Genomic DNA, 27,786 nt, shown 5'->3' on the forward strand with positions numbered 1-27,786 from the left:
CACCAAGTGAGTAGGGAGTTTTCTTAGTGTTCTCACTATCCATTGGAAATCTTGCTTTATGATTGCAGAGAATGATGAGGAGCAGGAAGCTCTGCAATCCTTGGACAAACCTGGCTGGTATTCCCAAGGTAATGCTACCCAACTTTATGAACTGTTGAAAAAGATGACCAGCAAGTTAGAACCCAAGGTATGTCATATAAGGAGAATACAACTTGACTGTATTCTAGTTTCTAGAAATTATAGACACTGGTAAATCCTGTTCCACCCATCAAGCATCTGAGTATCTAAGCATGATCCTATTCTACCATGCTAGAGCACATCTTTACCATGCTAAAGCACATAACTATTAACACATCTTATCGTGTAATGGACCTTCATCCTAGCCTTGAGGTTTAAGTCATAAGAAGTGGTGAGGGGGACCTACTCACCTTTTGGGTAAATGGTTTTTCAGAGACTTGTGCAGCATGGAATAGGATTGCACTTAGGTGGTTAAGTGCTGTTTAGGTGCTTACCTGGTAAGATAGAACCTGGCCTTTATTAGGGATGTGAAAGATTAAACAATTAATTGTTTAACCGATAAGTCCAGCGATAACTGGTTAGCTTACCAGTTATTCTTTAGGTCAGGGTGGGTGCAGTCTGGCAGGGAAGTGGGGAAGGCAAGCTGTACAGTACCCCAGCAGGACTCAGAAGGCATCAGAGCAGGCAGAAGGGAGGGGAAGTGAGGAGAGGTAAGGGGGACTAGTACCCATAGCCTAAGAGGAAAACAGGGAGAAACCTAATGTCTCATTAATTAAGCAATTAGCTGCTGGTTCACAGGTGCTTCCACCCACCCAGCAGAGGACTTCACATGGTCTGTGTTGTCTAGCTGGGTTCTCCTTCCCCACAGTCAAAGGAATCCAGGAACCAGGAGTGGCTGTTACCAGCAGCTCTGTCTGAGCTGCTGTGTTATCAGTTAACCAATATAATTATAAGAGGTTAAAAGAGTATTTTTAAAAGATATTTGCATTCCTAGCCTTTATTGACTTTGTCAAGAAAAGGCAAACATGTTTTATTAGCTATATAATATGTATCCAACTACATATAGTATAGTCTTTCACCATAGATGTAAAGATAATAGATGAACAAAGTAGTTCAGATGAAAACTAGGAGCATTTTGTCACTTCATTCGGTACATTTTGTGGGTGAAACTCTGGGGTTCTTTTGAAATCAGTGGAGGTCAGATTTCACCCAATGGTAGACTATACATTAGGGCCAAAGTATCAAAAGTGTCTGTTTAAATACAAAAAGGCATGTGATGTTTTTCCTTTGTTTCAAGCTATCTCCAAAGCTTGCTATGTTTATTTAGTCTCTGTTTATTTATTTATTTACTTTACTTTCCTGTGGGTCAAAATATCATATATGCTAACCATAGTATGGCATTCTTTTTGACAGCATCTGATGAAGTGAGGTCACAAAAGCTTGTATTATATATATATATTGGTTAGTGTGTGTATATAGATATCTATATATAGTATCTATAATGTATATACTATATTGTCTATAGATAAGGAAACTATATAGTGTATACTTTATAGACTAACCAAAGGATGGAGGGAAGCATAGATAGATAGATAGATGCTATCTACTTCGGTTAGTCTATACAGGCACGTACACATAAACTAAGTTGACTTATAATAAGGTGACTTAACTAAGCTGGCTTAACTAAGGCGACTTAACTAACATGGCTTAAATTAAGCCATGTTGGAGTGTACACACATACAGCTTCTTGACATAGTGGCAGCCATAGTGTGAGCTAAGTTGACTGAACTAATGCGACTCAAGATAATACACCTTATAGGTGTGTAGGTATTATCTTGCATCGCATTTTAAGTAGACTCTGTTCCACATACATATGTATGCTCTGACAGTTAAGTCGCCTTAAAAAAATTAAGCCAGCTTAACTGTCAGAAAGCTAATACATGTGTACACACCCTAAGGTGCAAATCTACCCTGCCTGCTACAAATTATTTTGTAATGTCACAGGAAAACCAGAAGGAGAGGTGTTCAAAGGCAACCCACATGGAGTGAGAGACCTGAAAAGTGAAGTGGCCTTGAAGAAAAGAAACTGACACTAATAGTGTGTGTGTGTGTGTGTGTGTGTGTGTGTGTGTGTGTGTGTGTGTGTGTGCGTGTGTGTATCCTGGCCAACTGAGCATGGAGGAATTTTTATTTGGTTAGGCTTTTTTCAGCACATTTTCTCTTGTTTGAAACAGTTTCTTGTGTTTTCTTCAAATGTATAGCACTTTTAATTTGCTGCTTCCCTTTCAGGTTGTTTATTTTGGTGACAGCATGCACTCAGATATTTTTCCAGCCCGTCACTATAGCAACTGGGAGACTGTCTTCATTTTAGAAGAGCTTAGAGGGGATGAAGTTATAACGCCTGTAGAGACTGAGTCTGAGCCTTTGGAGAAGAAAGGAAAATATGAGGTAAGGGTTCCTTGCAGCTGTTTCCTAGAACCAAAAAAACAGAAACAGTGCAGGTGGCCTAAACTAATTTCTAAGAAGAAGAAACTAACTTATCTTGCAAATCTGTTGACAGCATCAACATTTTTTCATGCTTCCTCAAAATTATGCCAGCGTGTAGTAGCTTGACATGTTTAAAGGCTTTGTTTATAGAAAGATTTCTGTGCATGGCATAGCACTAATGTCCTACAAGTTTCCATTTCTGACACTAACCAAACTAAATCTTGGCACAGAAGAAAGGTATATCTCCTTCCTTTAGTCAAGCAACAAGGTCTTTGGCATTTTATTCAGGTGAACCTTCCCAATATCCCATGAGCTAAACCTCCAAAAGTGCTTACTGTCAACACCTGTTGTAAAAGTCAGTCAGTCATCTGACGTGAATGTTCACACCCTACTAAGGTCTTCTTAGTCATAAAGCGTCTCTGAAGTTGGGCAGCTGTAGTATACCTGACTGTTACCATAAATAAATAATTCAAAGTTAACCATGTCTGGGATAAAGAAACATTGGTGACTGTTTGCATTACAGTCGCCCTTAAATTATCCCAGGGCCAGGATTAGGTTCTGGCCTGTTCTCCGCTCTACTGAACAGCAGAACTACCTGGGAATGAGCAGGGGAACATGTATTAATTGAATTTAAAAGTAAAAGTAAAAAATTTAAAAGTAATACATTAAAGTAAAGGGTGACAGGGCTGCTCCTGCAGTAGATGCCTCCCAGGAACTGCAGGAGCAATGCATTTCTGTGGGCACATCTTGGCTAAAAAGAGACACATATTTCAATTAGTGTCCTGCACTTCAGTTACTTCTTCAGACTGGTAATATTGGAACTGCTTAGCCTTGTAGGCCACATCCACACATGCAGTTATGTGTGGTTTGTGGTGTCACATTGCATATTAAGCCATGCCTGGCTCTGCTAATTGGCAGTACCCGGGGCAAAATTTATTATTGGGATTTCCTGATAGCAAAAAAACGCAAAAATCCCTGGAAAAAAAACCAGCGCAAAGCATGTGAAAATAGCATGCATTGGGACAAACACAGAGGTGGGGGAGCAGGAAGCCTAAGGCTGCCTGCTCCACTGTCTCTGCATGTTATGGACCCCCCACACTGAGACACATTCAGCACGTCTGCACATTCATTAATGTTCAGTAGTCACTGCACATTTAATTTAGTGCTTGCTTAATGAAGTACTAACTAAATGAACAGTAACTATAGTTACTGCTCAGTAACGCTGGCATATGGGTTTTCTTACTGCGCAGTAGTGTATTAGCACAGCTTTTGCCTGTCACACTACTGTGCAGTGTTATTAGGTTACTGCACATGAAGTGTCTCATGTAGGCATACCCACTGGGAGCAGGCAGCTTTGGGCTGGGTTGCTTGGGCTGGCTGCTCCCCTGTCTCTGCGAGCCAGTCCCTGGCTGGCTGGGGTGCAGGGTGCCTTAGTGCAAGGGCTGCCTGTCAGCTAGCCCCATAATCAGTCAGCCTTTGTCCCAGCCAGCCTTCACTGCAGCATGTGTAACCTGGCTGGAAACTGGGAAGAGCTGGGCACAGGTAGTTTGTCCAAAGCAGGACAATTTTTCCCTCAACAAATCACACATTCCAGGGGCAAGCACTGTGATGCAAATCAGCAGCACAAATTTGTGCCGCTACTATTTGTGCTGCTGCAAAGTGCATGTCCCTACTCATCTGGATGTGGCCCTAGACTCCAGGGCTAGTTACAGACATTCAAAAATTCTGAGGCAGAATCAGTCCAAGTTACACAGTTTTCTGTAAACAGCATAGTTTAGATCGATAGCGAACAGAGCACACATTTGCCCTTTGGTTGCGAAGGGCAAATCTTAAACTAGGTTTGGAATTTTAAACCAATCTATCTGTGCCAAATTTCTGTTCTGTTACAGGTATGGATTAGTTTTGTGTGCTGAACATCTGTTTTGTTACAGGGATAGACCAGTTTCTGATCACTTATACCAGTAAAAGTATAATGTCTGTACCTGGCTAGCAAGGAGAAAAGCTAGAGAATGAAAGACAAAACCTTACCTGTTGAGTTAACAGATGCTGGGAATTAGAGATAGTCAAGACATGGGGAAACCGGTTCACAAAAAGGAACTATTTGCAGTACGTGCATTCCACAGAGTTCAACATGGAATGGTTTCTCTGTCTGCAGCTTTTGATGATTTTTATCAACATATTTATCAAAACAGGTTTCTTTTAAATTGTTTCTGTATTTGCAACCTGTTTTTACTAAGCAGATTATTGCTGTAGCAATTCTAAACATGATATCAGAAAACCAATTTTACTAAAAATATAAACAGTGCAGAAATTGTTGCAAAAAGGAGTGAAGAAAATTATTGAGGGTTTTGGAGAAAGAGTTCTTTCTTTAATACAGGATTTTTTTGTGAAAAATTTCAGGAACTTCTGTTTGGAATGTGTCTTCCTTAACACTGTTCCTAAATAAATCAGTAGTTTCCTTCTGACTGCAACTGGGTGCTTTTTCTCCCTTTTTTGGATTAGTTTATTTTTAAGGAGGAATATTTCTTGCTTCTTAAAATATAGTTTATTAGAACAGAGTTATATTAGTGAATGTTTTATACCAATTTGGGTACTTTTCTTTTTAATTTATCCCTACAGCATGTTCAACCCCACTGCTTTTTATAGGGAAAACTGGAATGGCATAGACTGGTAATATTACTATGTACAATATTACCACTGTGTGCAGGAGGGAAGTAGAATAGAAATAAAACTGTTTTTCTCCTCTACTTTTATTAATAATATCAAATATATTCCTCTGAAGAATACTGCTTTCTTAGTTGAGGTCAAGCAAAGGACTTCAAAGTCAGTGAAATAAGTAGAGCAAACCATTGAAGATCAAATTCTTTCCTGTGTTGCAAACAATAGAAAAGAAGAAAAATAAAATCTTCAGCAGGAAAATATAACTCAGTAAAACATAAGAAATGTGTAGATTGGTCTATTTATTGGGGTTAGAAAAATGAGTTAACCGATATGAGTGAGTGAAATATGAGTGAGTTAAAATTATATCGATAACATCATATAATTACCCACTCCTCTGCACTATTTCTATGCATTTCCTTCATGGAACCTCTGATTGCCCTAATGTTTAAAATTAATGTTTGTGGGATTTTGTTTTCATTTGTCAAAAGTCAAACAGACAGCAATGGCTCACTAAATGGAAATGTCTAGAATTCAAACATGTTTCATGTACTTTGATGAATCAAAGATATTAAGTCAAAGTTACTGCTTATATATAGTCTCTCTTCCTGTATGTTCTTGTAACTTTGAAAAATATTCTTGAATTAGACTTCTAGCTATGATAATTTACTTTTATCTAGTTGCAAAACATCCAGTTTGTTCATCACAAGATGCCACGGTAAATGTGTGGCTGCATTTACCAAGCAGGAAACAGACTTTTAGATAAGAAATTGATGTCTTGCTAAGAGTGCAGTACTGCGGTCACAGTGTCCCAATCAGATGCCATCTCTGCTGCTCATAACCTGCTTTCAGTTTATGTCCACCGCTAGAGACATCAAGCAAGCAAAGGGGAAATGAATTGTATTGATTAAAGGAATCAGAACTGAGAGGGGCAGTGGCAGGTCAGCATTGTTATTTTGTTACCATGCTGTTCATAGGGGCCTGCATAACAGATCATATTCATATCTCTGCAGTTGACTGGATGCCACTAACCGAACAAGACTAGTTCAAAGAGATTCCATGTTGAACTTGTCTATTAATTTTAAAAATGGAAGGTGGAAAAAAAAGCAGATTCAAAGCACAGGAACAATGCCAGGTTGTATAAAAATTAGGCACAAACAACTGGTGGCTTAATAATAGTATTTTGGGGAAGTGCCAAAATGCTATTATTTTGTATATACTGCATCCTATACAAAGATTTAACACAAGTTCATTCCATGTCTCTAAGACCTAATGATTTTATTAAACGTATAAAAATGTATTTACTTCCGGTTTACCAGCTGCAAGCACTTCTTTATGAGAGGAGATACAAATAGTATAAGCAATATATTGTTTCCAGATCTATACACTTAATGTTTCATCATTAAAAGAGCAAAAGGGGGGTGAGAAGTAACAAAAACTGGCACTCACAAGCTCAGCAGTTAATAACTTGCATTTTCATTAGTCATTTTTGCCTACAACTAAATCCATGATGCAAACCAGATATGCAACTGTGACACTATGGTAATAGTTGTAGTTCTTTCAAGTGTGTGAGTCATAACTAAATTATCATTAAAGTAGTAAGCTGTAAGCATTCCTCATGAAAAAAATCAGCTCTCCAGTCAATTACAGCACATTGGAAATAAGCATTGTGTGAAATTGGAATCTCCCTGGATTTAGGGAGTGGATTTGAGGGTTTAATTTTTTGGTTCTTTGGTTTTTTCCTCTCTGTTTAAAAAATATGAAAGAATTTTATGAATGAAAATTCTTTAAATAATTGGAATTCATCCAAAAAAATTGAGAGCAGTGAATACCGAGCAGTTATTCTCTATGTTAAAATGCTAATGCACTAATTAATTCAGTGAAAATCTAAGAAATTGCTGGAAGGTATGGTTCATTTCTGCTGCACAAGGGATCTTAGAAGCGCAGTCATGTTACAATGTATTGTCTACAAGTTAGTTGAGGCAGGAAGTCATGTCCCTTTGGTTTTATTCCCAAAACTCCTGCTGAGTGTCCTTAGACAAACCAGCTAATCATTATTTGTCTGCAATACTACTTCCATTAACAACCCATTTGGGATGTTGTGAAGCAAAATAAGTTAATGTCTGTAAGGCAACGTGAAATCCTTGCAAAAAAACCACTGTATTAGCACAAAGTTAGCTTTTTTTTTCAATTGAATGACATTCTTTATCTTGCAGACATTTAATTATTATGGATACTATTTACACAACATTATGGGATTTTCCCCTAAGCTTCTGTGTTTCCTATTCTTCTATCCAACTGCTGCTTTTCTTGCTCTAATCAGCCTTCAAGGCCAAGAACAGGCCTACTCACTTCAGGCAAAGCCCTATTTCCAGTATCTTAAGTAAGGGTAGGCAACCAACCTACCCCAAGTGCCAAGCTAGAAAGGTGTCAGAATTGTCCCCTACCCCCACAGAATCCATCCCCAGCAGCAAGAGCAGCCCTACAGTATTGTTCTTATATCAGCAGTGGCAGGTGCATAGTCACATGGGTGCTGCTGCGTGAAGAGCAAGAGCCACGGTGGGCAGCGCATGTAGCAGCAGCTGCACAACCAAGGACTGTTTTGGAGTTCCCGGCATGGGTAAGACTCTTGTGCCTCCTTCCCACCCAGCTCCTGCTCTCCATGCACTGCTCCTGCTGCTCTCAGAACAAAACTACACCCCTGCCATGCTTTTCCGCAGGGTTCACCCAGGGCACAAACCCTGGCTGTTTCACCTCTCCCTATATCTTCCTCCCTCTTACATGCTCAGCTCCACCCTCCACAAGGTCACATCTACATGCTTCCAGTAAGACCACTCACAACAGCAAGTGCAACATTGCTGCTAAGTGTCTGGAAAACTGTGTCCATTTAAAGGTGACATGCAGATTGTAATGTCCTGCTAATCCCTTTGTATGTTTGTGATATACACCTGATCCTGCAAGCACTCAGTCCCCCCTGACACTTATTTCAGTAATGATCTGACAATTTCTGAGGATCTGCCCCTTTGTTTTATGCAGAGGCCAACAAACTAACATCACACAGATGTTGTTTAGGAGTTTGAAGAAGTATGATCTCTGACTGACATTGGCATATACACTTTTACTGGTATAAGTGATAGAAAACTGGTCTATACCCATACCAGAACAGAAGTTCAGCACACACAGACTGGTTTAAAAATGGTGGACCCTGGTCTAAGATTTGGCACACTCCCTCCTCCCATCCCCCTTTGGCAAATGTATGTTCTCTTCACTACTGATCTGATCTATACCACTTACAGACAAGCATGTAACTTAGATCCATTTTGCCTTGGGCTTTTTGAATGTCTGTACCTAGCCCTAGTGAGCATAGATACAGTTATGCAGGCAAAACTGTATACCTTCCTTTCTCTTTTAGGGAATGATGGTAATGGTTTCACTCTATTGGTATGGAGCACAGCTTCAACATTATAGGTACACCAACAAAGGGGTTTGCTTTGCCAGTTCAATATTACTACACTTCTGATATACACATTGCCTGTCCTACTTTGTAGTCATGGGGCTATTGTAATAGTAAAAATGATGTTCAGAACTAAATGTTAGTGGGATCAGGCCCTATGACTGGCTAAAAGGCAAGGTTGCAGACAATGGGTCTCATTGCTTTAACCATGAAACTGATACAGCTGGAAAAAAGCACTGCTTAAATATGTAAGTAGCTATGCAAGCCATGTAAAGACTGCTTTTCACCTTTTCAAATGATTTCTTTTTTCAGTTTGATTTTTTCATCTTGTTGTGTCTCCTCTCTGGCTGTTTATGCCCTTTTTTTCTGTACTTGTTTATAAAGTTGACAAAAATTGTAGCTCAGCTCCCTTCTCATTTTATTCTGTAATAGACGAATTGCAGATTGATGAATTCTTGTTGCAGCTATTCAGTCTGGCATGTAATCCAATTTTTGGTCACATTCATAATGAGCTAATGATGTACAGCCAGTTCTCCTTTGCAGTCTTCTCTTGTATAGTTCATTTGATGCAAACATTCCCTCTGCAAAGAGAAAGAGAGAGATCTCAACTGGAATAAAGAGGGTAAAGTCAGGTCCAGCAGCCTCTAGTTGAAAGATTGCCACCTTCTTTCCATCTTGAGGACCACAGCTGGAACAGATGTGTCTTTGGAGTCAGGGATCTTCAGTTAGCTGCCTGATGTCAAGCACATCTTAGCCTAGGACAGAATCTAACCCAATGTTGTCTGTATATGCTCTTTTTACTAATATATGCCAAGGACAGGCATTCCTTTCTACCTGTAAAAATGTATCTGAAATTCTTGCTGGACTGAGTGCCAAGCTTGCAGTCTTGGCTCACTCATCTGTGAGGGGCAAGGGGAAGTAGTCAGGGGGCAGCATTCCCTGTGCCTGCTTCTCACACCAGGAGCTCTGATGTGAGAAGCAGGCAAGAAGCAGCTAGGGTTGTTCCTCCCCTCTCCTCCTTTGCACACAGATGACTTCTGCAGATTTTCTGCAGTATGGTTTGCAATTTATATTTTAAATTTTTTTATCATTGTGGAGGCCTCCTGGAACTTTTTATGTTTCATTACTCTGGACAGTATAGAGCAACTTTCAAGATAAACTGTAAAGCAAATTGCAAACACTCCTTTACCAAGCACCTCCTCTCTTACACAAATTAAGATCTTCTTTAAGCTGTAATAAATCGCCTAATATCAGAAATGTCACTTTCTTCCTCTTTGCTAAGATATCTGAATACGTCCCATGAGCCTGTTATATGAACCACAGCTCTCTCTCACCTCTCAGCTAAGAAGTGAAGGGATGCTGAAGGCAGTTAGATAAAGTAATATTTTCTCCACAGTTACTTCATCAGCTATTCAGCATAGTCTCTTTCCTGAAGTGAGGAAAGGGAGAACTGCAGCTCAGTTTACAGTCCTGTATTATGAATACTCAGGGTCCAGCAAATAAAAGCAGCTGAAGTACACATAATAATTTAGATGGAAAAACAAACAGAAGAACATTTTTCAGAGGGGAAAAAAAAGATAAAACCACAGATAGTAAAGAAATAGAGTAATAGTAAAGAATAGTTCTGTGTCACAGATAATAATAAAGAAAAAAGGTTTAGTGGATTTTTTTGGTCTTGCTTCATATTTTTATTTTTTAAGTCATGTTACGTCATACTTTTATTGAATCAGTCAATCATTACAAAGCCTCTTAAAATAAAATAATGTTTTCTGAAGGAAGAAGGAAGACAATATTTTCTTTGTAGTTACATTTTTTTTAAAATTTCAGGGACATCATCCCAAAGCTCCTAATTCTGACTCTAAACAGTGGGGCTCTTACTTTGTGGATATCTCAGGATTGGAAAGTACAGAAGAAACCCTAGTTCAGACATGGTGTTGCCAATGCATTAGTACTTATAGCACTATTGCAATCCCAAGTATTGAAGCAATAGCAGGTAAGAAGGACTTTTTTTTATTAGTGAATATGTGAAATGTTCAAAGTAATTTTGTCATGTTATAAATACTGTCTTCGGAGACTGCCTATCTCCAGACTCATCCAAAACACATTCTGATATCACTTACCAAGAAATGACTAGTTGCTACTAATTACTTTGAAATTTATTCTTGCATATATCATGGGGTTAACCAGTTTGTTTGTTTGTTCGTTTGTAATTTCCTTTAAATATTTCAGTGCTTATTAGATTCTCTTCTAGTGGAATTGGAGCTCAGGTTTTAATCTATTTTTTTATTATGAACAAGCTCTTCCTAGGCCACGGACACACATACATTTGAAGTACTTCAAATTTAGAGCACTTCAGGCTATTTCATGGACAAATGTACAGCCCTTCTCCCCCTGTCCCCCATGCCTCCTGTCAAAATGCTTCAAAGTCACTGCAGTGGCAAGAAGCAGCATGTTTTTTATCCAGGGGCATGCCAGGAGGTGGCTTGGTCTTGTATCTTTGCTCTCCACTCCATCCCTGGTTGTGGGGGTAGGGAGAGGTGGGGTTGTGGATTGGACAGATATACAGTTAATGAGCACTCTCCTGTACATTCAGCCTGAGAGGTGTAAGACCCAAAGTAAGGCCCCAGAGCAGGAGCAGGAGTGTGACCTAGTGTGGGGCAGAGTGATCCTGAAGGGCTGTGCAGAGTAGGGCCTGAGTGGGACCCAAAGGGCTGCATCGAGTAGGGCTGGAGTTGAAGGAAGGGGCCTGAAGGTCTGTGCAGAGTAAAACCTGGATGGGACCCAAACAGCTGCACAGAGTAGGGCCTGACTGGAGAGAGAGTGACCCAGGGAGAGGCAGAATAGTGTGGCCCAGCGAAGAGGCCAGGAGGCGAAGGCCCCCAGAGTGGGGACTGAGGCCATGTTTGGGCCAGAGGCCAAGTGTGGCCCAGCAAAGGAGCAGGAGGAGTTGTAGCCAATTTTGGATGCTATGTGCAAGGCGTGGGACATGGTATTAGGGGAGGTTCAGAGCCATGTGTTTTGCCCATCAGGGCAACAAATGGGCAGCCTCCCACATGTAAGTATCAATTTGTGGTAACATCAAAGGCATGGCAGGAGAGTGAGGGTGGACTGACCTAGACAGGGGGAGAGCCAGTGATGTACTTGTCCCCAGGATGGCCCTGTTACATATGTCCACTACTTTCCCCACATGCACAGAGCCAGTTATCTCATTGTAGAAGGCATGGTCAGGCATGACTTGTTCTTGGCGAATCCATGCTGACTCATCCTGATGACTTTCTTCTCCTCCAAGTGCTTAGAAATGGATTCCCTGAGGAACTGCTCCATGATTTTTCCAGGGTCCGAGGTGAGCCTGACCCTGGATCCTCGTTCTTCCCTTTCTTAAAGATGTGCATTGTATTTGCCCATCTGGCTTCCCATGGGTCCAGAAATTTGGCAGCAGGGGAGTGGTAGCACCATTAATTGCTGCCAAGTTTCTGGACCCATGGGAAGCCCAGAGGGCCAGATAGCATGGCCCTGCATGCCAGTTAGCTCCCACGTGCTGCTGGATGCAGTAGGTAGGCTGCATGGGGCTGCATCAGAGTGGCAGGCAGAACATGACTGGATTGAGTAGGTGAGCAGTGTGTGGTCAGATCAAGATGGCAGGCTGTCATGTGGCCAGATTGGGGAGGCACACAGCCAGATCAGGATGGTGTGGGATCGGACCCACAGACTGACCCAACACCACTCCTTTGGCCTGCGGCAGCAGAAGATTGGGTGCTGTAAAGTATTTTGTTGCTTCTCTTTTCAGTGCAGCACTAAACTAGGAAAGTAAAACCCAAACTAAGTAGTCTTTTTTACAGAACATCAAAAATGAGGGGTGCACTGATAGAGATTTTGAGGGTTGATACCGATAGCCGATATTTAAAGAGGCATATCAGCCGATACCGATCCAATTTCCAATACAGGTGCCTCCAGCTGGTAAGTCTGGTGTGGTGAAAGGGGAGGGAGGAGGGAAGGAGTGTGGGGGAGGCAGATAAATGCCCCCACAGTGAGGGAGGGGACAAGGGCAGGGCTGGGAGGGTGGAGCCACAGCTTGGTGGGGGGGGGAGGCAACTCCTACTACTGCTTGCATCCCGGGAGGGCATGGGGGTTGTGCCTCCCGGAACTGCATGTGGTGGGGCTACGTGGGGCTCTTCTTGAGCTTGGAGGTGGGCACTGGCAGGATGCTGCATCCACCCCAAATTTTGCCACCACTCCAAGTGTCAGAACCACCAGCTGCTTGCCACAGCCCGGCTAAATACCCCAACTCCACCCACACACTGGGAAGAGTCGGGGCTGCGCGGGGCTGTTGTTAGCTGCGGCACTGGGAACGGAGCGGCAGTGAAATTTGGGGTGGATGCAGCATCCTCCCGGCTTCACCAGTCCCTACTCTGAGCCCAGCCCCTGCTGAGAAGAGCCCTGTGGAGCCCTGGCTGCAGCCTGCCACACCCTGTGCAGATCTGGGGGTCGCACGCCCCCCCAATGCTCTTCTGGGGTGCAAGCAGTGGTGAGAGCCACCTCTCCCCACCACGAGTCATGCCCCCCCTGGCCCCACCTAGGCAGCACCTGCCCCTTCCCTCTCCCTCACCACAGGGGGCATTAATATGCCCCTTCCCTCCACCCTCCCCTTTCACCACATCAGACTTAGCAGCTGGAGGCAGCTCTCCACACTGCCGGCTGTGCTCTTCACTCCCTGAGTGCTGCACTGCGGCTGCGCACAGCATGAATATTTATCGGCCAAATTATCGGCCCCATCAGGCCAATATCCGATATAGCAAATTTTCTTTATATCGGTAACAATCTGATATCGGACCAGTGTATTGGTGCACCTCTACCAAAAATATCTCAGGTTGAGTTGACATTATCTTTTTTAAATCAGTTTACATAACCAACTGCAGTTATCAATTTTAGCCAGGAACCTTTTTGTAAGTTGTATTATTGTAAAAATTGAATTCTAGAATCTTCCCTTAATTGACTCAGCATTGGAGTCTGGAATCTTCTGCTTGTCATGTACCCAGACTTGAGGCAAGGTACGTTTACTCAAAAACTTGTCTGCAGTCTCCCTACTATTCAGTTGCTCCTATACAAGATATCACCCAAAAACGTTGCTTGCCTTTTCGAGGTTAAGATGTAATTTCTGCTGTAGAGTTCAGGGGATTTATCAAATCCAATCTTTAAAATTTTATAATTATGTTCTTTTAGAGACATTTCTTTTTAGAGGCAGTTCTTTTAGACCATTCTTTTTTAGGCTAGGGACAGACATTACACGTAAACTGATTTAAGTGATCAGAAACTAGTTTAAACCTGTAACATCACAGATGTTCAGTGCACATAAGCCAGTTTGATAATGGCTGAAACTGGTTTGAGATAAACCTGGTTGATTGTAGTATCAGACTTAACTGATTTGATTCAAACCAGTTTATGCAATGTTTGTCCCAGACCCCTTGCTGGTTTCAATTAAATCAGACCCCCCCTCAGCATCCTGGCATGCTCTCTGGGTTGGGTGGGGCTCTCTGCTCCACAGCAGGGCTGGCCCCTCCCCTCTGCTCCCTGGCTGCAACTCTGGTAGTCTCTGCAGGCGTCTGCCTGCCTGCTGCTCCCCCTCTCCCCCTGACTCTCTGCTAAGTAGGCATTCCCCCCATCCTACACAGACACTTCTCGGTATTAGCAGACCACATGCTGGCTACCTCTGAGCTGTGGCATATGGGACAAAGGCAGAATCAACAGATAGCTGGTAATATCCCTCTGTTGTTTTCTTAAGGTGGTGATAAACACTGAGTTAGGGGTGATAAACATTCCCTGCTGGGCTGTTCAGGAGGGGGGGAACCCCTCCCTAATCATAGCATCTTGCCTGGGCCTGGCCACACCCGACTCAGCTCAGCTCTGTGCAAGGGAAGGGAGGGCTGCTCAAGTGCCCTCTGGCTTCAAGCCTGAGCCACTGCAGGCATGGGCCTGCATATTTGGGATGTCTGTCTGGTTCCAAAACTGATTTTGCCTAGCCAGGTTAGACTAACCTGCAAAGATTGAATCAATTCAGGCTCAGGCTTTTTAAATTTTTGTCCCTAGCCCTGAAGTCCATTATTATTTTAAATTTAAGACCTTCTGATTCCATTAGAGTGCTGTGTCTGATTACCTTTAGGACAAGCTCTGTGGCTGCCTGTATATGTGTTTGAGAGTGTTGGGGTGGGCATTCTAATTAGAGCAGTTCTCAGACAGCCGTTCTAATTAAAACAGTTCACTGTCACATGTATTAACTCCCCATGTGTTTCAAAATGGCTGTAGGACGGCTTATCTAAAACTCAATTGACAATGTTTAGATAAAGCACCTCTGTGGCCATTTTGAAATGTGGGGGTTTAATACATGTGATGGTGAAGCGATGCTGAAGCGCTCTAATTATAACACAGAGCAGACTTGATTATAGCATATTTGTAGGTAGCCTGTAAGTCCCTGGTTGACCTAGCCTTGACAGACATCAGCTGAGATTATAAGATATGGCTCTGCTGCATTTGTTTTGGAAGTTCAAGCAAGAAAGAATTCTTAACCAATTATATGAAACTAATGTACGTTGGAGTTTTCTCTTGCAGTCGATATTAAATATGTCAATATAACGCATGAGTCTTGCCCAGTTGCCTCAAGAACTTTGTAATCTAGATATAGATCTATACAGCAGTCACTGCTGTGAATGCTGCTTCCTGAGTTAGCTTTGAGCATTAAGCTAGCAAGTTTAAGTACTGGTAGCAGCACAAACAGAGATCCGTGTGATGTAATCACCTAAGAAAGTGCTAACTGCACTTAAAATGTGAGTGACTTTGCATTCAAGCAGTAAAATATGTGCTGAGTTCAATCTTATCATAGCAAAGTTGCACCTTTTTGGACTTGGAGTATCTCCAAATCATATTAAGTAACACGTGCTCAGCCATCGTTTGGCTTCTCCACAGAGATAATATGAGCAATATGTGGTCCTCACACAACCCTGACATCTGCTTGGACTTCTCTGCTGCACCAAGCCTCCATTGTCAGTCCAGCTCCAGCACCACACCAGTTTTGAACCAGTTCCAGTGTGGTGTCAGACCTGCGACCAACAATCAGCAAGCTGTGTTTAAGAGATTGTATTAGAAATCATTACTGTGTTAGTAAACATTACTGTATGGCTGCTCAGAACATGATCTAACTTTTACTACAGCACAGTAATGCTTACTATGATCTAAATAAAACATTAACCAAGTGTCCCATGTGATGAGGCCCAGAGTATTTACCCAGCTTCAATTTTCTAGCCCATGATGAGCTCCATGCTCCTACAGATGAACTGCTAGAAGTACCCAAGCTAGCAAATATAAAACAGTCAAGTTTATTTGTATTGCAATTGCTGCAGAGGACTGCAAAAGAAAATGCTAATAAAAATATTCTAAAATAGGGGTAGCCAGGGAGGACAAAAAGCAGAAAGCAGAGCAGCAGACCAGGCAAGGAAAAGAGAGCAGAGGAACAGAGAACAGAGTGACACATCAAGCAGGGGCAGGGGGAGGATAGAATGGCACTTGGTAAGGGCATAGAGCTTAATCGGTGGCTCACCTACCAAAGAAGTTTAGAACCCATGGTTCTAAGCAATCCAAAGAAGGACCTTCATACTGTGACAGTTAAAAATTGTCTGTGATAAAAGTGCTTGTTAAAGGCTTTATAAAGATTAGACTTTTTTTGTTATTTGTTTAAATATCAAGCTATATGTTGTTGTTAAAAGCCTAATTAAAGTTAAAGATGTAGTAAGGCCTAGTAAATTTAACAAAGCCTTGAAGTAGTAGGTCCTGTGACGTAATAAAAAATTAACCTTATTAAAAAAATGCAAGGCTTGTACTGCTATTGGTTAGTTTAAGGGCAGTTTAAAATTTTAAAAAATTAAATAGCTGTAAGTTATTAGCATAGCTTAAAAGTTATAAACTGGCTGGCACATCCAGAAATCATTTAGAAGAAAGATGTGGCTCTATAATTTAAAATTAGCTGCTAACCTAAATTTAGTGGGCCCGTAAATTTCAAGGAGCCCAAAAACTAAATACCAGTGTCGTTCCCAGTACCCCTTAAACAGCACTAATCAAAGATGCCTAACTTTGCTAAGCTTTGCAAAAAAAACCTTGTCGTACATCAGGCATCAAAAGAGACTGCCAATAAGTTGCCAACGCAAATTATTATTGTCTGTCATTGTAGCATTATTATTTACGTATAGTTGTGTGTTTATGGAGTCAATAAACCTTTCTTACCTTTCTACCCCCAATCACACTCAATCCCAAACCCTCTGCAGGCAGCTAAAACATAAATTAGCATCACGAACAGGATTAAGAGGCTCTAGTCCGGGGAGAAAGGTCAGAATAGAGGGAGTTGGGTGGGCCCTGTTAATAGCTTTGCTTAAAAAAATAACAGGAACAGAGAATCCCGGGTGGGATAAGGATAGGTTGAGGCCTGCCTAGAGTGACCCAGGAACCATACCCGATCATTAGGCTAGGTTTGCTGCTGCTGCCCGGGGTAAGCCCAAGAAGGGGTGTCTGTCGTGGCTGCTGGCCACGTGCCTGCGGTTATGGGCCGAAGAGAATGCCTAGCTCTGGGAAAAGGTCACCCAGCTGAGTAAGGAGTTAGAAGACGTGAAAGATTCCAACAGCATGGGTGTGAGGCTGCACGAGCTGTGCAGAGCCTCTTGGAAACATTAGAATGGAGGGAAAGAAAAATTATGATTGTGCGCCTGGCCGCTTCCCTCCAGAAGAGGACACAGTTAGCACAGGCTGTGAAGCCATCATTCAACAAGGTAAATGAGAGGGCGCACGCTGCTTGGCTGTGAGGGCCCAAAGTGTTATGGACAGAGGGAGCAAGAGAGCCACCGCACCCTCCCCCCCCCGCAACAACAGCCAGTAGGGAGGGGGAGGCAGCGGAAAAGAGGGATGGAAGGGAGTGCGAAGGGGAAGGGGGGGTTCCTGGTAGCAGCACCACCCTGCCACCACCGTGCCCCCAACCTCTGCTGCCACTGCTGCCTGACCCTGACAACAGCCAGCAGAGAGGGGAAGCGGCGGGGAGGGAGGGAGGGGAAGTAGGGAGGGGGAGCATGTTGCATGCCACAAGGTGTCGGTGGCCACCACCATGTGCAAGCTCCCCTCCCCCCTGTTCCTGGGAGCTGGCAGTGGTGCGGAGTGGAGCAGCAGGGAGTAGGGGGGCACAGGGAGCTGCACCAGGAGTGGCGGGGGGGGGGCCCACGGGGCCGGACGCTGGGGGTGAAGGAGCCCACGGGGCCGGACTGGGGGGTGGGGCACACAGGGCCAGATATGCGAGGTGGTGGGGACATGAGGGGGCAGGGGGCTGCGCAGGGGTGGAGGAGGAGCAGCAGCACCACGGGGCTCTGGGTGATGGCGCTTCATCCCCACCCCATCCCCCGTCATTCATGATGGGCAATTTGCTAGTACTTTTAGATTACTCTCAATCCATAAAACTATTTCAGTACTATACTTAGTATTAGTTATTTAAAAAATAAACATTTTTGCTCTTCTTAAACAACAAAGCTTTAAAAATTAACTTGAACAGGAAATTGTGGAACCAGAAATTATCCACAGACTGGACTGTGTTAAGTATGGTCTAAACCAGGGGTGTCAAACTCATCCAGCCTCTCAGGGCTGTGCTGCTTGCAGCAGCCACACCTCCAGTCCAGGAAGAAAGCTGGACCAGACACCCTGTGCAGTGCATGGGGCCATCCAGTACTCCTCACCTGCTGCCTGTGGGTCACTCCAAGACCCATAGGCAGCTCCAAGGGCCAGATAATATGGTTCTGCAGATTAGATATGGCCCATAGTTCCTATGTTTGACACCCCTGTCTCAACAGATACTTCAAATTCTTATTGCCTTTCCTTGGTTACCTTTTATAAACTCTACACTTTTATAAACTACTACATCATCTATAACTGCTTTGTTTTTCTCTCACCTACCCACCTTGCCTCTCTCACAGTGCTCCCTTCTTTTTCCATCCCCTTTCCCTAGTCTTTATATTCTGATCATTGCTTTGTATTTAGCAGCTCTGCTTCTTGCATTCCCTTCACAGCATCTGATGAAGTAAGCCCTCCGTTTATGAAAGCTTATGTTACACATCTCTGATTCAGTTAGTCTATAGAGGTGCAAATCTACTGTGCCTTTTGCCTTTTCAAAGAAGGGTAAATATTGCCAAAAATAAATTATATATTCTTGAATGTATGTTTTTACAGAATCTCGAAGCTTTTTTTCAAGATTTGTATAAGAAAGCATATTAAATTACATCAATAATTGGTTTATGGTAAATGAAAAAAAATTCTATAATGCTTAGATGTTAAATGTTTAAAATAACCAGGAAAATAGACCCATATTTTGGTTTTTATTTTATTTTTCTATTTTGAAAACTTTTAAAACAAACACAATTTTGAAATTTCAATGTCTTCTCCATTAAAGAAAGTCATTAATGTTTAACAGGCCCTGCTGTACTTTTTAACAGTTATACTTAAGGGTCTTGTATACGTAAAAAATGATTTAGACTTCTGCAAAACAGTTACACTGTGTTAGCCATTTAGCAAAGTATGTTCCAGAAAAGGTCTTTTAAAGAGGCATGCTTCTATTGGCATCATTGCTCATTACATATTAAAATATGTGACTTATTGTATGTTATATTGGATAAAATGACTGCTTTGATACAGCAAATAGTGTGATGTCCTCTTTCATTTTCTTTCTAAGTAAAAATGTTATACTTTTTAAACTTCAATATCTTTGACATGAAAATGGTCTGAGTTCAGGAACAGTGTTAGGCAGAACTCTGTCTGCTTATTCCTTCCTTGTTGCTTCTACATTTACTTTTCCACCAATCCTCTGACTCAAAATGACAGTCGATAATAATATGAGTATCCCAATGATAACTTCACAGGTTAAAAAACTAGTTTGCCTTCTATTTAAAAAAGCCCTCTCAGTTTTTGTTGCTTATCTTCTCTGGATGTAGACGATTACTGCCTCTCAGAACAGAATACCTGTCTGTCCTAATCAAAAGACAAGGAACACTTTGTTTATTATTAGAATTGCTAGTGGTGAGTTGTGTCTTCCTCTGTGGTGAAATCATATGAGAGAAATCTATGACAGATTAAATAAAAATATTATTTAAGGTATTATCATCTAGATACAAGCAACCTTAAGGAAGTCTTCACAAAAGGTATTTTTAAAGCATTCTGTGTTATACTTTTGTAAAGGGAAAATGAGATAAATAAGAATAATACTTTCCAGTATTACCAGTATATAGCAGTTTATGTCCCCGGTTTCGAATACTTCACAATCTTTCATGCACTAACTCTCATTACTTATCTGTAGTGCACAGGGAAGTATTTTAAAAATGTAGAAACTAAGGCTTATGAAGAGGAAGCAACTTGCCCATGTTTACCCAGAAAGTAAGTGAATGAGAAAAGACTAGAAGCCAGTGTCCTGACTCCTAATTTAGTCTTTAACCAGCTTTCCTCAGCTGTTCATCAGTTGAGTCCTTCCTCATTGTCAGTTCCCTTATGTTTTATTTTATCGTTCTCTAAATAGCATTACTGTGCTAGCCAAATTTTCAGTAGCAGCCTACATCATTATGGGACCAGTTTTATATGCCAATTTACACATGTGAATGAGAGGGTTTGCATGTCTGAACATGGGGCTTTACATAAATGTGGGCATGCCAGATGTCCACCTCTATTTTCAAAGGCTCAATTTCACCTACATAGAGCCATGTTTTCTATTTGGCATGTTCTGTTTAAACCCAATTATATCTTCGAATGAGAGAGTCTCGCATGATAATTTTCCATTATCAATTGTAGGTCATCTTGCCAAATATCCATGTAAGTATATACCTGTCCCACTTAGTGTAGCTTCTCTGTAACAACTGTAAGAGGTAATATCTGACAATTTACCAAGGGTATCAAATGTAAACAATATATGCATTTAATTGCTACTTTTTCTTCATGTAAAGATAAAGCCACTAACAGACAAAACCATTGGTACTGTCAATACTGCTGTTCTTAATTCCACTATGAGACAAATATATGTGTTGTCCCAAAGTCTATAACACTGTTCTAGGCCAATGATTATATTTTGATCCTTTTGACTAGGGACAGACATTCAAAAAACCTGAGCCTGAATTGATTCAATCTTTGCAGGTTAGTCTAACCTGGCTAGGCTGAACCAGTTTGTAACCTCACTGACATCCCCTCTGGATTGAAGACATGCAGACTAGAAGCCAGGGGGTGCTAGAGCAACCCTCCCTTCCCTGCCACAGGGCTGAACTATGGGGAGGTGTGGCCAGGCCCTGGCAGGAAGTTCTGATTAAGGAGGGGTCTCTCTCCCCCACCTTCCTGCCACCCCCCCCTCCCCCAGTAGATAACAGAGCATTTGCTTACGCTGCAGGGAGTTACACAGGGAGTTATTAGCATTTATCAGGCCATCAAACAAAATAAAAGCCTCTCTCATTAGTTCAAATAAATAACTTTTTCCAAGGAAGGAACAGAGGGACATTACCAGATACCTGTTGATTAGCTCCAAAAAGCCCTAAGCCAACACTGCCTGCCTTTGTCCTGTCTCCCACAGCACGGACCATAGCCAGCATGTGGTCTGCTAGCTAATGCTGAGAGGTGTCTGTGTAAGGCAGACGGGAAGGGAGAATCCCTGCTTGAGCAGGAAGTGGGGAGGGGGAGGAAGCAGGAGGAAGCCAGGCAAATGTTGCTGTACCTGCAGTCTCTGCTGGAGCTGCAGCCAGGGAGAAGAGGGTGGGGCCAGCCTTGCTGGACTGGAGCAGAGAGCAGAGCCCCACCCAGGGTTGCAAAGCATCTGGGATGCTGGGGAACTCTGGTTTAACTTAAACCAGGAAAGGGTCTGGGACAGACATTGCATAAACCAGTTTGACTCAAAGCAGTTAAATCTGATAGTACGTTCAACTAGGTTTATCTCAAACTGGTTTCAGCCATTTTCAAATTGGTTTATGTGCCCTGAATGTCTGTTCTGTTACAGGTTTAAACCAGTTTCTGATCACTTAAACTGGTTTATGTGTAATGTCTGTCCCTAGCTTTTAAGATAAGGCATTTCTTACTGAAGGCCCAGTCCCTAGATTATAAAGGTTTAGGATTTGTAATTTCTGGCCCTTATTGTGGGAGAAAAAAGCTTTAAAATGTGAACCATGAAGCTCACAAATGAGAAGGTAAATCCATTTTTATTATTAAAAAACCCCTTGGGATTAAGCCAATCTCTTGATTTGGGGAGTTTATTGCATTATTTGGGAATGCATGTGTTTGGCAATGCTTCTGTGAAGTCCTGTGACCAAAGAACAAGGCTATGAAGGGGCTGTCCAGTAGCTCTAACTTAAATAGTTGTGTTTCAAGAACAAGGAAAACCCAGATCTCTTTATTTTACTTCATAGAGATTCAATAGCTATTCTTTTATAATGCAGAAATTATTTTACCTTCACAAAAATATTTTGAAGTCACTCTTATTTGGATTTAGAAAGATAATTTATATGTTCTCAAATCTAGCAAACTGTCTAAAATGTATCATGCTGTCCCCATAACCATTCCTTCATATCTTATTGTTATTTCAGTGAGCTAATGGAAGAATAAAATCTTGCTTGGTGGTAATATTGGTCAATTTTGTCTCTTTAAAAATACCAAAGTTTCCATATTCTACAACCCATAATATGCAGCAGGTTTAAAGGTCACTCAGCTTGCTGCATAAATGTAATGACAAAATTGTCAATGTACCATGTCAGAGGATCTCATGTTTCTGCTTAGAGTTGCAAACTGTGGCCACGATAGAAAGCACAAGACCTCTATGCCTGACACAGTAGAACTTGTATTATTTGCACGTGCAGAACAACATAGTCCATCATTTACACCAAAAGTAACCATCCCACTCTGTAACCCTATCTTTAGCAAATGTTAAATATCTGACTGCTACGTCTAAAAAAATCTCCTATTGCTTAGAAGTAATTAATTTTACAAACTATGTTGCTGTACGCTGACTTGCATACTCTAAGTTTGTCTTAAATAATTAAGACTGCTACAGCCCTCAGATCAACAAAGTACCTATTGTAAGGTGTTAGTTATTTTTTAAATTAAATTATTTCATTTAAAGTATAATCTAACTCCTACTGAAATTAATTAGAGTCTTTCCAGTAATTGCAGTGGGAATTATGAGCTGTTGTTCACTCAGATATTACAAAGACAGACATAAAACAAAATTACTTATTAATTGACTGAATCCATTAGTTTGTAATATCTTCTAGTCATTAGTGAGTTTAACTGTATGTTTTATTATTCTGGTACAAAGATCCCATCTCTACAATATTGATTTGTGCCTATCTTTAATGCAGAACTTATTTAGACCTTTTCCGTTTAGATGCCACAGTGGTAGTTGCCATAGTAAATGATAAGGGACTATTTTTATAATAGAACTATTGAGGGGAAAAAGCATTTTTAAATAAGCTTCTTGTCTTACTTAGTAAATGAGTTCATTTCATATTTCTAATGTTTCTGGGGCTTTACTACATGTGGATAAACTGACAGCAAAGAAATTGCCACAGGTTTGTTTAATATCCACTATCAAAGCTGGCTTGTAAAGAGCCTCTTGGTCAGCGTATTAAATAAAATTGTTCTCATGCTAAGTATTATTCTTTGAGAGTTATTTTGACTATAACAAGAGGTCTTTTTTTCTTTGTATTATGATTATGATGTATTAAACCCTTTCTCCCCAGATGGGCCTATTGTCTGGTGCCCCTGAAGGCCTTATCAAATCATGCATAAACCAAAAAATTACTTCCTTGCCAATGAATGACAGAAATGTTCCTGTAATCTCTCTCCTGTGAGATGTCAAAGCACAGCCACCTGATAAGATTTAAGGGGCAAACTCATGGGGCAATCATTAGGAAAGGAGGAACTAGTCAGCCATGTCCACTTTAAAGTTATCCTTTATGTCAGGCAGCATCATTCAGTTAATTTTTAGGCTGTCATTAAGGCTGTAAACGTGCTTGGACAAGATCTCTGAGCTGTGGAATGATTTTAGAGCATTGCTGAGAACAGTACAGCATTCTGATATGTGGATACATGTGTAAAACAAAATGCAGCTAAAATAAATACCTTCCAAAATATCATGAGTACTCTTTCAGCCAGATTTTAATGTATTTTTTTTCTTTTTTGGAAACATCTTTAAATGTTCCAGGGAACATTTATTGTGCTCTAGCACATAGCATTTACTTTGAAAGTTTGTACCTTTCCTAGACCTCCTGGATTTAGAAGGTAACTCAGAAGAAGTTGGGCTTTCCTTTATCACTTAAACAGGATAGGGAATTTTGTACCAGCTAACCTAAAGTAAAAGTCAGACTGAAAACTGTGAGGGTCTGAGCTGCTGAGTCTGAGAACTGTATGCTCAGACTGTGACGTAAACTCACCAGCATCATAAGTTCACCAGTGTCAACTCTATCCCAGAGTGGGCAAAATACACCACGGGCTCGATCCAGTCTGCAAAGCACTTTCATCCAGCCCGCAGCGCCCCACAACAAATTGTACCCCACCCAGCTCTTCTGCCCACAATGGTGAGAGGAGGTGCCCACATGTACACACAGGCCCAAACTTACCATACTGCCTCACTCCCACCCTTGTGGGCAGAAAGGCCCAGACCTGCCAGGGTGCACCTTTTGTGCAGGACTGCTGCTGATACTCCTGCAGCCCCCAGGGACCTGCTTCACTTCCCCGGTCCCCTGCTGGCTCTGGACAAGAGGTAGGGAAGTGGCGGGGGTGGAGCTGCAGTTGGACAGGAGCTGAGAGTTGGGGCAGGGGTTGGCACAACACCCCAAGATACCCTATGCTCCCCTACACGCCACCACACCCCCTCATAAATCCGCCCCCATACACACACACCCACATCCTATCACACACCCCCACACCCCACCATACACACACAACCATCATACACACACACACTATACAAAACTAAGAATTTATTTTTGAGTTATGCAGTCACCTCTATATACACTACAGAAACACAAATCATGACCAAAATATTTTCTGTAATAAAATCAAAATATGTTTGAATAAGTGTTTGACTTTAGTATATGATTTGATTTCTTTCTGGTTCTTAGCAATGCCTCCCTCCCAAAAGGAATATTTCCTCAGGGCAAAGGGAGGGACTTCTGGTGGCAAAGGTCAGGGGTTAGGGGTGGGAGTTCTGGTCCCAAGATAGTGACAAGGGGGTGAGGCAACTATCAAGGGGTGGGACTACCCATGCCATCAGAAAAGCTAATGGCACTTTATCATGCATCAGCAGATGCATGACGAATAGATCCAAAGAGGTGATACTTCCCCTCTAGTGGGCACTGGTCAGACCACAGTTGGAGTACTGCGTGCAATTCTGGGCACCACACTTCAAGAGGGATGCAGATAACCTGGAGAGGGTCCAGAGAAGGGCCACTTGTACGGTTAAGGGCTTGCAGACCAAGCCCTACGAGGAGAGACTAGAGAACCTGGACCTTTTCAGACTCTGCAAGAGAAGGCTGAGAGGCGACCTTGTGGCTGCCTATAAGTTCATCACGGGGACACAGAAGGAAATTGGTGAGGTTTTATTCACCAAGGCGCCCCCGGGGGTTACAAGAAATAATGGCCACAAGCTAGCAGAGAGCAGATTTAGATTGGACATTAGGAAGAACTTCTTCACAGTTTGAGTGGCCAAGGTCTGGAACGGGCTCCCAAGGGAGGTGGTGCTCTCCTCTACCCTGGGGGTCTTCAAGAGGAGGTTAGATGAGTATCTAGCTGGGGTCATCTAGACCCAGCACTCTTTCCTGCCTATGCAGGGGGTCGGACTCGATGATCTATTGAGGTCCCTTCCGACCCTAACATCTATGAATCTATGCCACCCTCAACAGCTCATCAAAACTCATTAAGAGGCCCTCCACCCGAAATAATTGCTCACCCCTGTTCTATCCCTACCTGAGACTGACCTCAGCAAATTTACCTTACAGAAAAACTAACATGCCTTACTTTCACCATGTTTTTTACCTCAGAACAGTTGTCATATATGTGTTATCCCATGATAAATACTACAGCTTTTTTGATGTTGTTTAGCAGTGAACTCAAACTCGTATATTCCAGCCATGCTCTTGTCTAATGTATACTACAGTTTCTAAGTCCCAGGCCTAGAACGTTATTCCCACCTCTCTTACAGCCGGGATGATGTTACTAAATCATATCTACCTTGGTGACTATCAATCAGTCAGCAGCTCCCTTTAGAGCTCCAGCATCTGGCATCAGGATCCTTGCACTTTTGGGCTAGGGAGAAAAGTTACACATAAACTGGTTTAAGTGATCAGAAACTGCTTTTAACCTGTAACAGAACAGAAGCTCAGTGCACGTAAACCAGTTTCAAAATGGCTGAAACCGGTTTAAAATAAACCTGGTTGAATATAGTATCCAACTTAACTGATTTGGGTCAAACCGATTTAGGAAACTTCTGTCCCAGACCTCTTCCTTGTTCGGGTTAAATCAGAGTCCCCCAGAATCCCAGTATTTTGCAGCCTTGGACCGGACTGTGCTATTTGCTCCAGAGAGCAGGGCTGGCCCCACCCCTCTGGTCCCTACCTGGAGCAGTGAAGACTGGCTGACAAAGGAGCGGGGGGTGAGGGTAAGCCTGGCTAGGGATGCAGCCTAGTCAGTGGGGGGACTGCCCCCCCAGGCAAACCCCAGCTGGGGGCTGGGGCTAGGGCCAGGGCAGGGGGGTTAAACACCCCTTCCCCTGCTCAAACTTACTGCTGGCTGCAATTGTGGACTACTAGCGCTAGGCACCTCGAAGCAGGAAGAGGAAGTGATGAGCAACCCTGCAGAGTCCTGCTGTTGTGACTCTGGACTGCAACTCCCAGAGACCTCAGGGCAGCAGGAAGAGGAAGCAAACACACAGCCCATGAATCAATTCAGCTTCAGGCTTTTTAACTGTCTGTACTTAGCCTTGCAGTCACTTTCTGAAGCAAAGCTAAACTTTGGATATTTTTATTCAAGAATATTGTACTTTGATTCTTTTTTTCCTCTTCATCTTTGCTAGATTAAAAAATAGGCCCATTTGGCCTCTGCCGAGGGACCCAGAAGTAATGCCACTATTCCCTGAGCTCTAAGGAGGAAAATGAGTTAGCTGTTAAAGTGATTTTTTTCATAGCTATAGCTGTAATTGACTCAGGTTAATTGTAGTGAAAATGTGCAGCCCTAGGCAGTCACAATAATTAAGATGTAATATCTTGTCTTACCATTTACCTATGCTCAGACCAGAAGCGAAGTAAGGAAGGGCTGTCTTTTCAGGGTCCTTCTTGCAGTTTTTCCAGCCTCACCATTCCACAGTGTTTAAACTTTGTACTGCTGTATCGCTTACAAACCTATAGGACAGTAAACCTCTTCCTTAGGCCAGCTATAATCTGCAAACTTTTGCAACCACAGCTTTGTCAAAGAGGAGAGTTGCGAGGTTGTGTTCTCTCACCAACAGTGTTGCTGGCAGAAGCCCCTTGTGTAGATATAATTACACTGACAAAACTCACTTTTGCCAAGATAGTTCTGTTCCCAGAATAAAACAGGCTGGATGAAGCAATAGTTTTGTCAGTACAAGGTGTACCCTCACAGCAAGCAGTTTGTCAGTGTAATATGTCTGCACGGCTACACTAAAAAGCCTTTGAAATGTAATCCTGCCTTTAGGCTTCAAACTATTAACTTTTTTTTCCACCTCTCTGGGCACGTCCAGACAAGTGCAGACATGTGGTATGCAGTTGTGCAGATGCATCTGTGGCACTGCACGCTGCACACACTACACATGCAGGCATTCCCCACACTACTAATTTACAGTGCGGGTGGGGGTTAGATCCCGGTGTCAAAAAAATCCCCACACCTTAAAAAAGCGGAGCAATGCACGTGGTGGCAGTGAGCGCCACCAGAAACCGGAGCCTGGACAGCCAGGGCTGTACTCCAGCTGCCAGCCAGGCTCCGTGCTGCCAGATTGCTGTGGCTGCAGCCCCTGGAGGCCCTTGGGACCGAAGGTAAGTTGGCTGGGACACAGGCATTTCCCAGAGACAAGCAGCAGCAGCACAAATTGTGCCGCTGCTGTTTGTCCCTGGAGAAATGCACAT

The 27,786-nt window shown here is 42.4% G+C and overlaps 1 protein-coding gene and 1 long non-coding RNA gene across 4 annotated transcripts in view; one reads left to right on the plus strand and one right to left on the minus strand.

Moving 5' to 3' along the window:
- LOC102565708 (dermatan-sulfate epimerase) overlaps positions 1–27,786 on the plus strand; it is a 342,822-nt gene that overhangs the window by 220,278 nt on the left and 94,758 nt on the right. For all 3 annotated transcript variants that reach the window (XM_019479560.2, XM_014597394.3, XM_019479558.2), the window contains exons 9-11: positions 69–187; positions 2,308–2,466; positions 10,445–10,610. In XM_019479560.2, coding sequence (XP_019335105.1) covers positions 69–187; positions 2,308–2,466; positions 10,445–10,610 — 444 coding nt within the window. The remainder of the gene's footprint in view (positions 1–68; positions 188–2,307; positions 2,467–10,444; positions 10,611–27,786) is intronic.
- LOC109281160 (uncharacterized) lies at positions 8,358–27,303 on the minus strand. Its single transcript, XR_002087724.2, has 3 exons — positions 26,920–27,303; positions 25,880–25,954; positions 8,358–9,198 (listed from the first exon to the last, which is right to left on the minus strand). It is a non-coding gene; the product is annotated as an uncharacterized LOC109281160 (long non-coding RNA).

The sequence above is a fragment of the Alligator mississippiensis genome, chromosome 1 (genome assembly GCF_030867095.1).
Source record: "Alligator mississippiensis isolate rAllMis1 chromosome 1, rAllMis1, whole genome shotgun sequence".
NCBI classification, from domain to species: domain Eukaryota; kingdom Metazoa; phylum Chordata; order Crocodylia; family Alligatoridae; genus Alligator; species Alligator mississippiensis.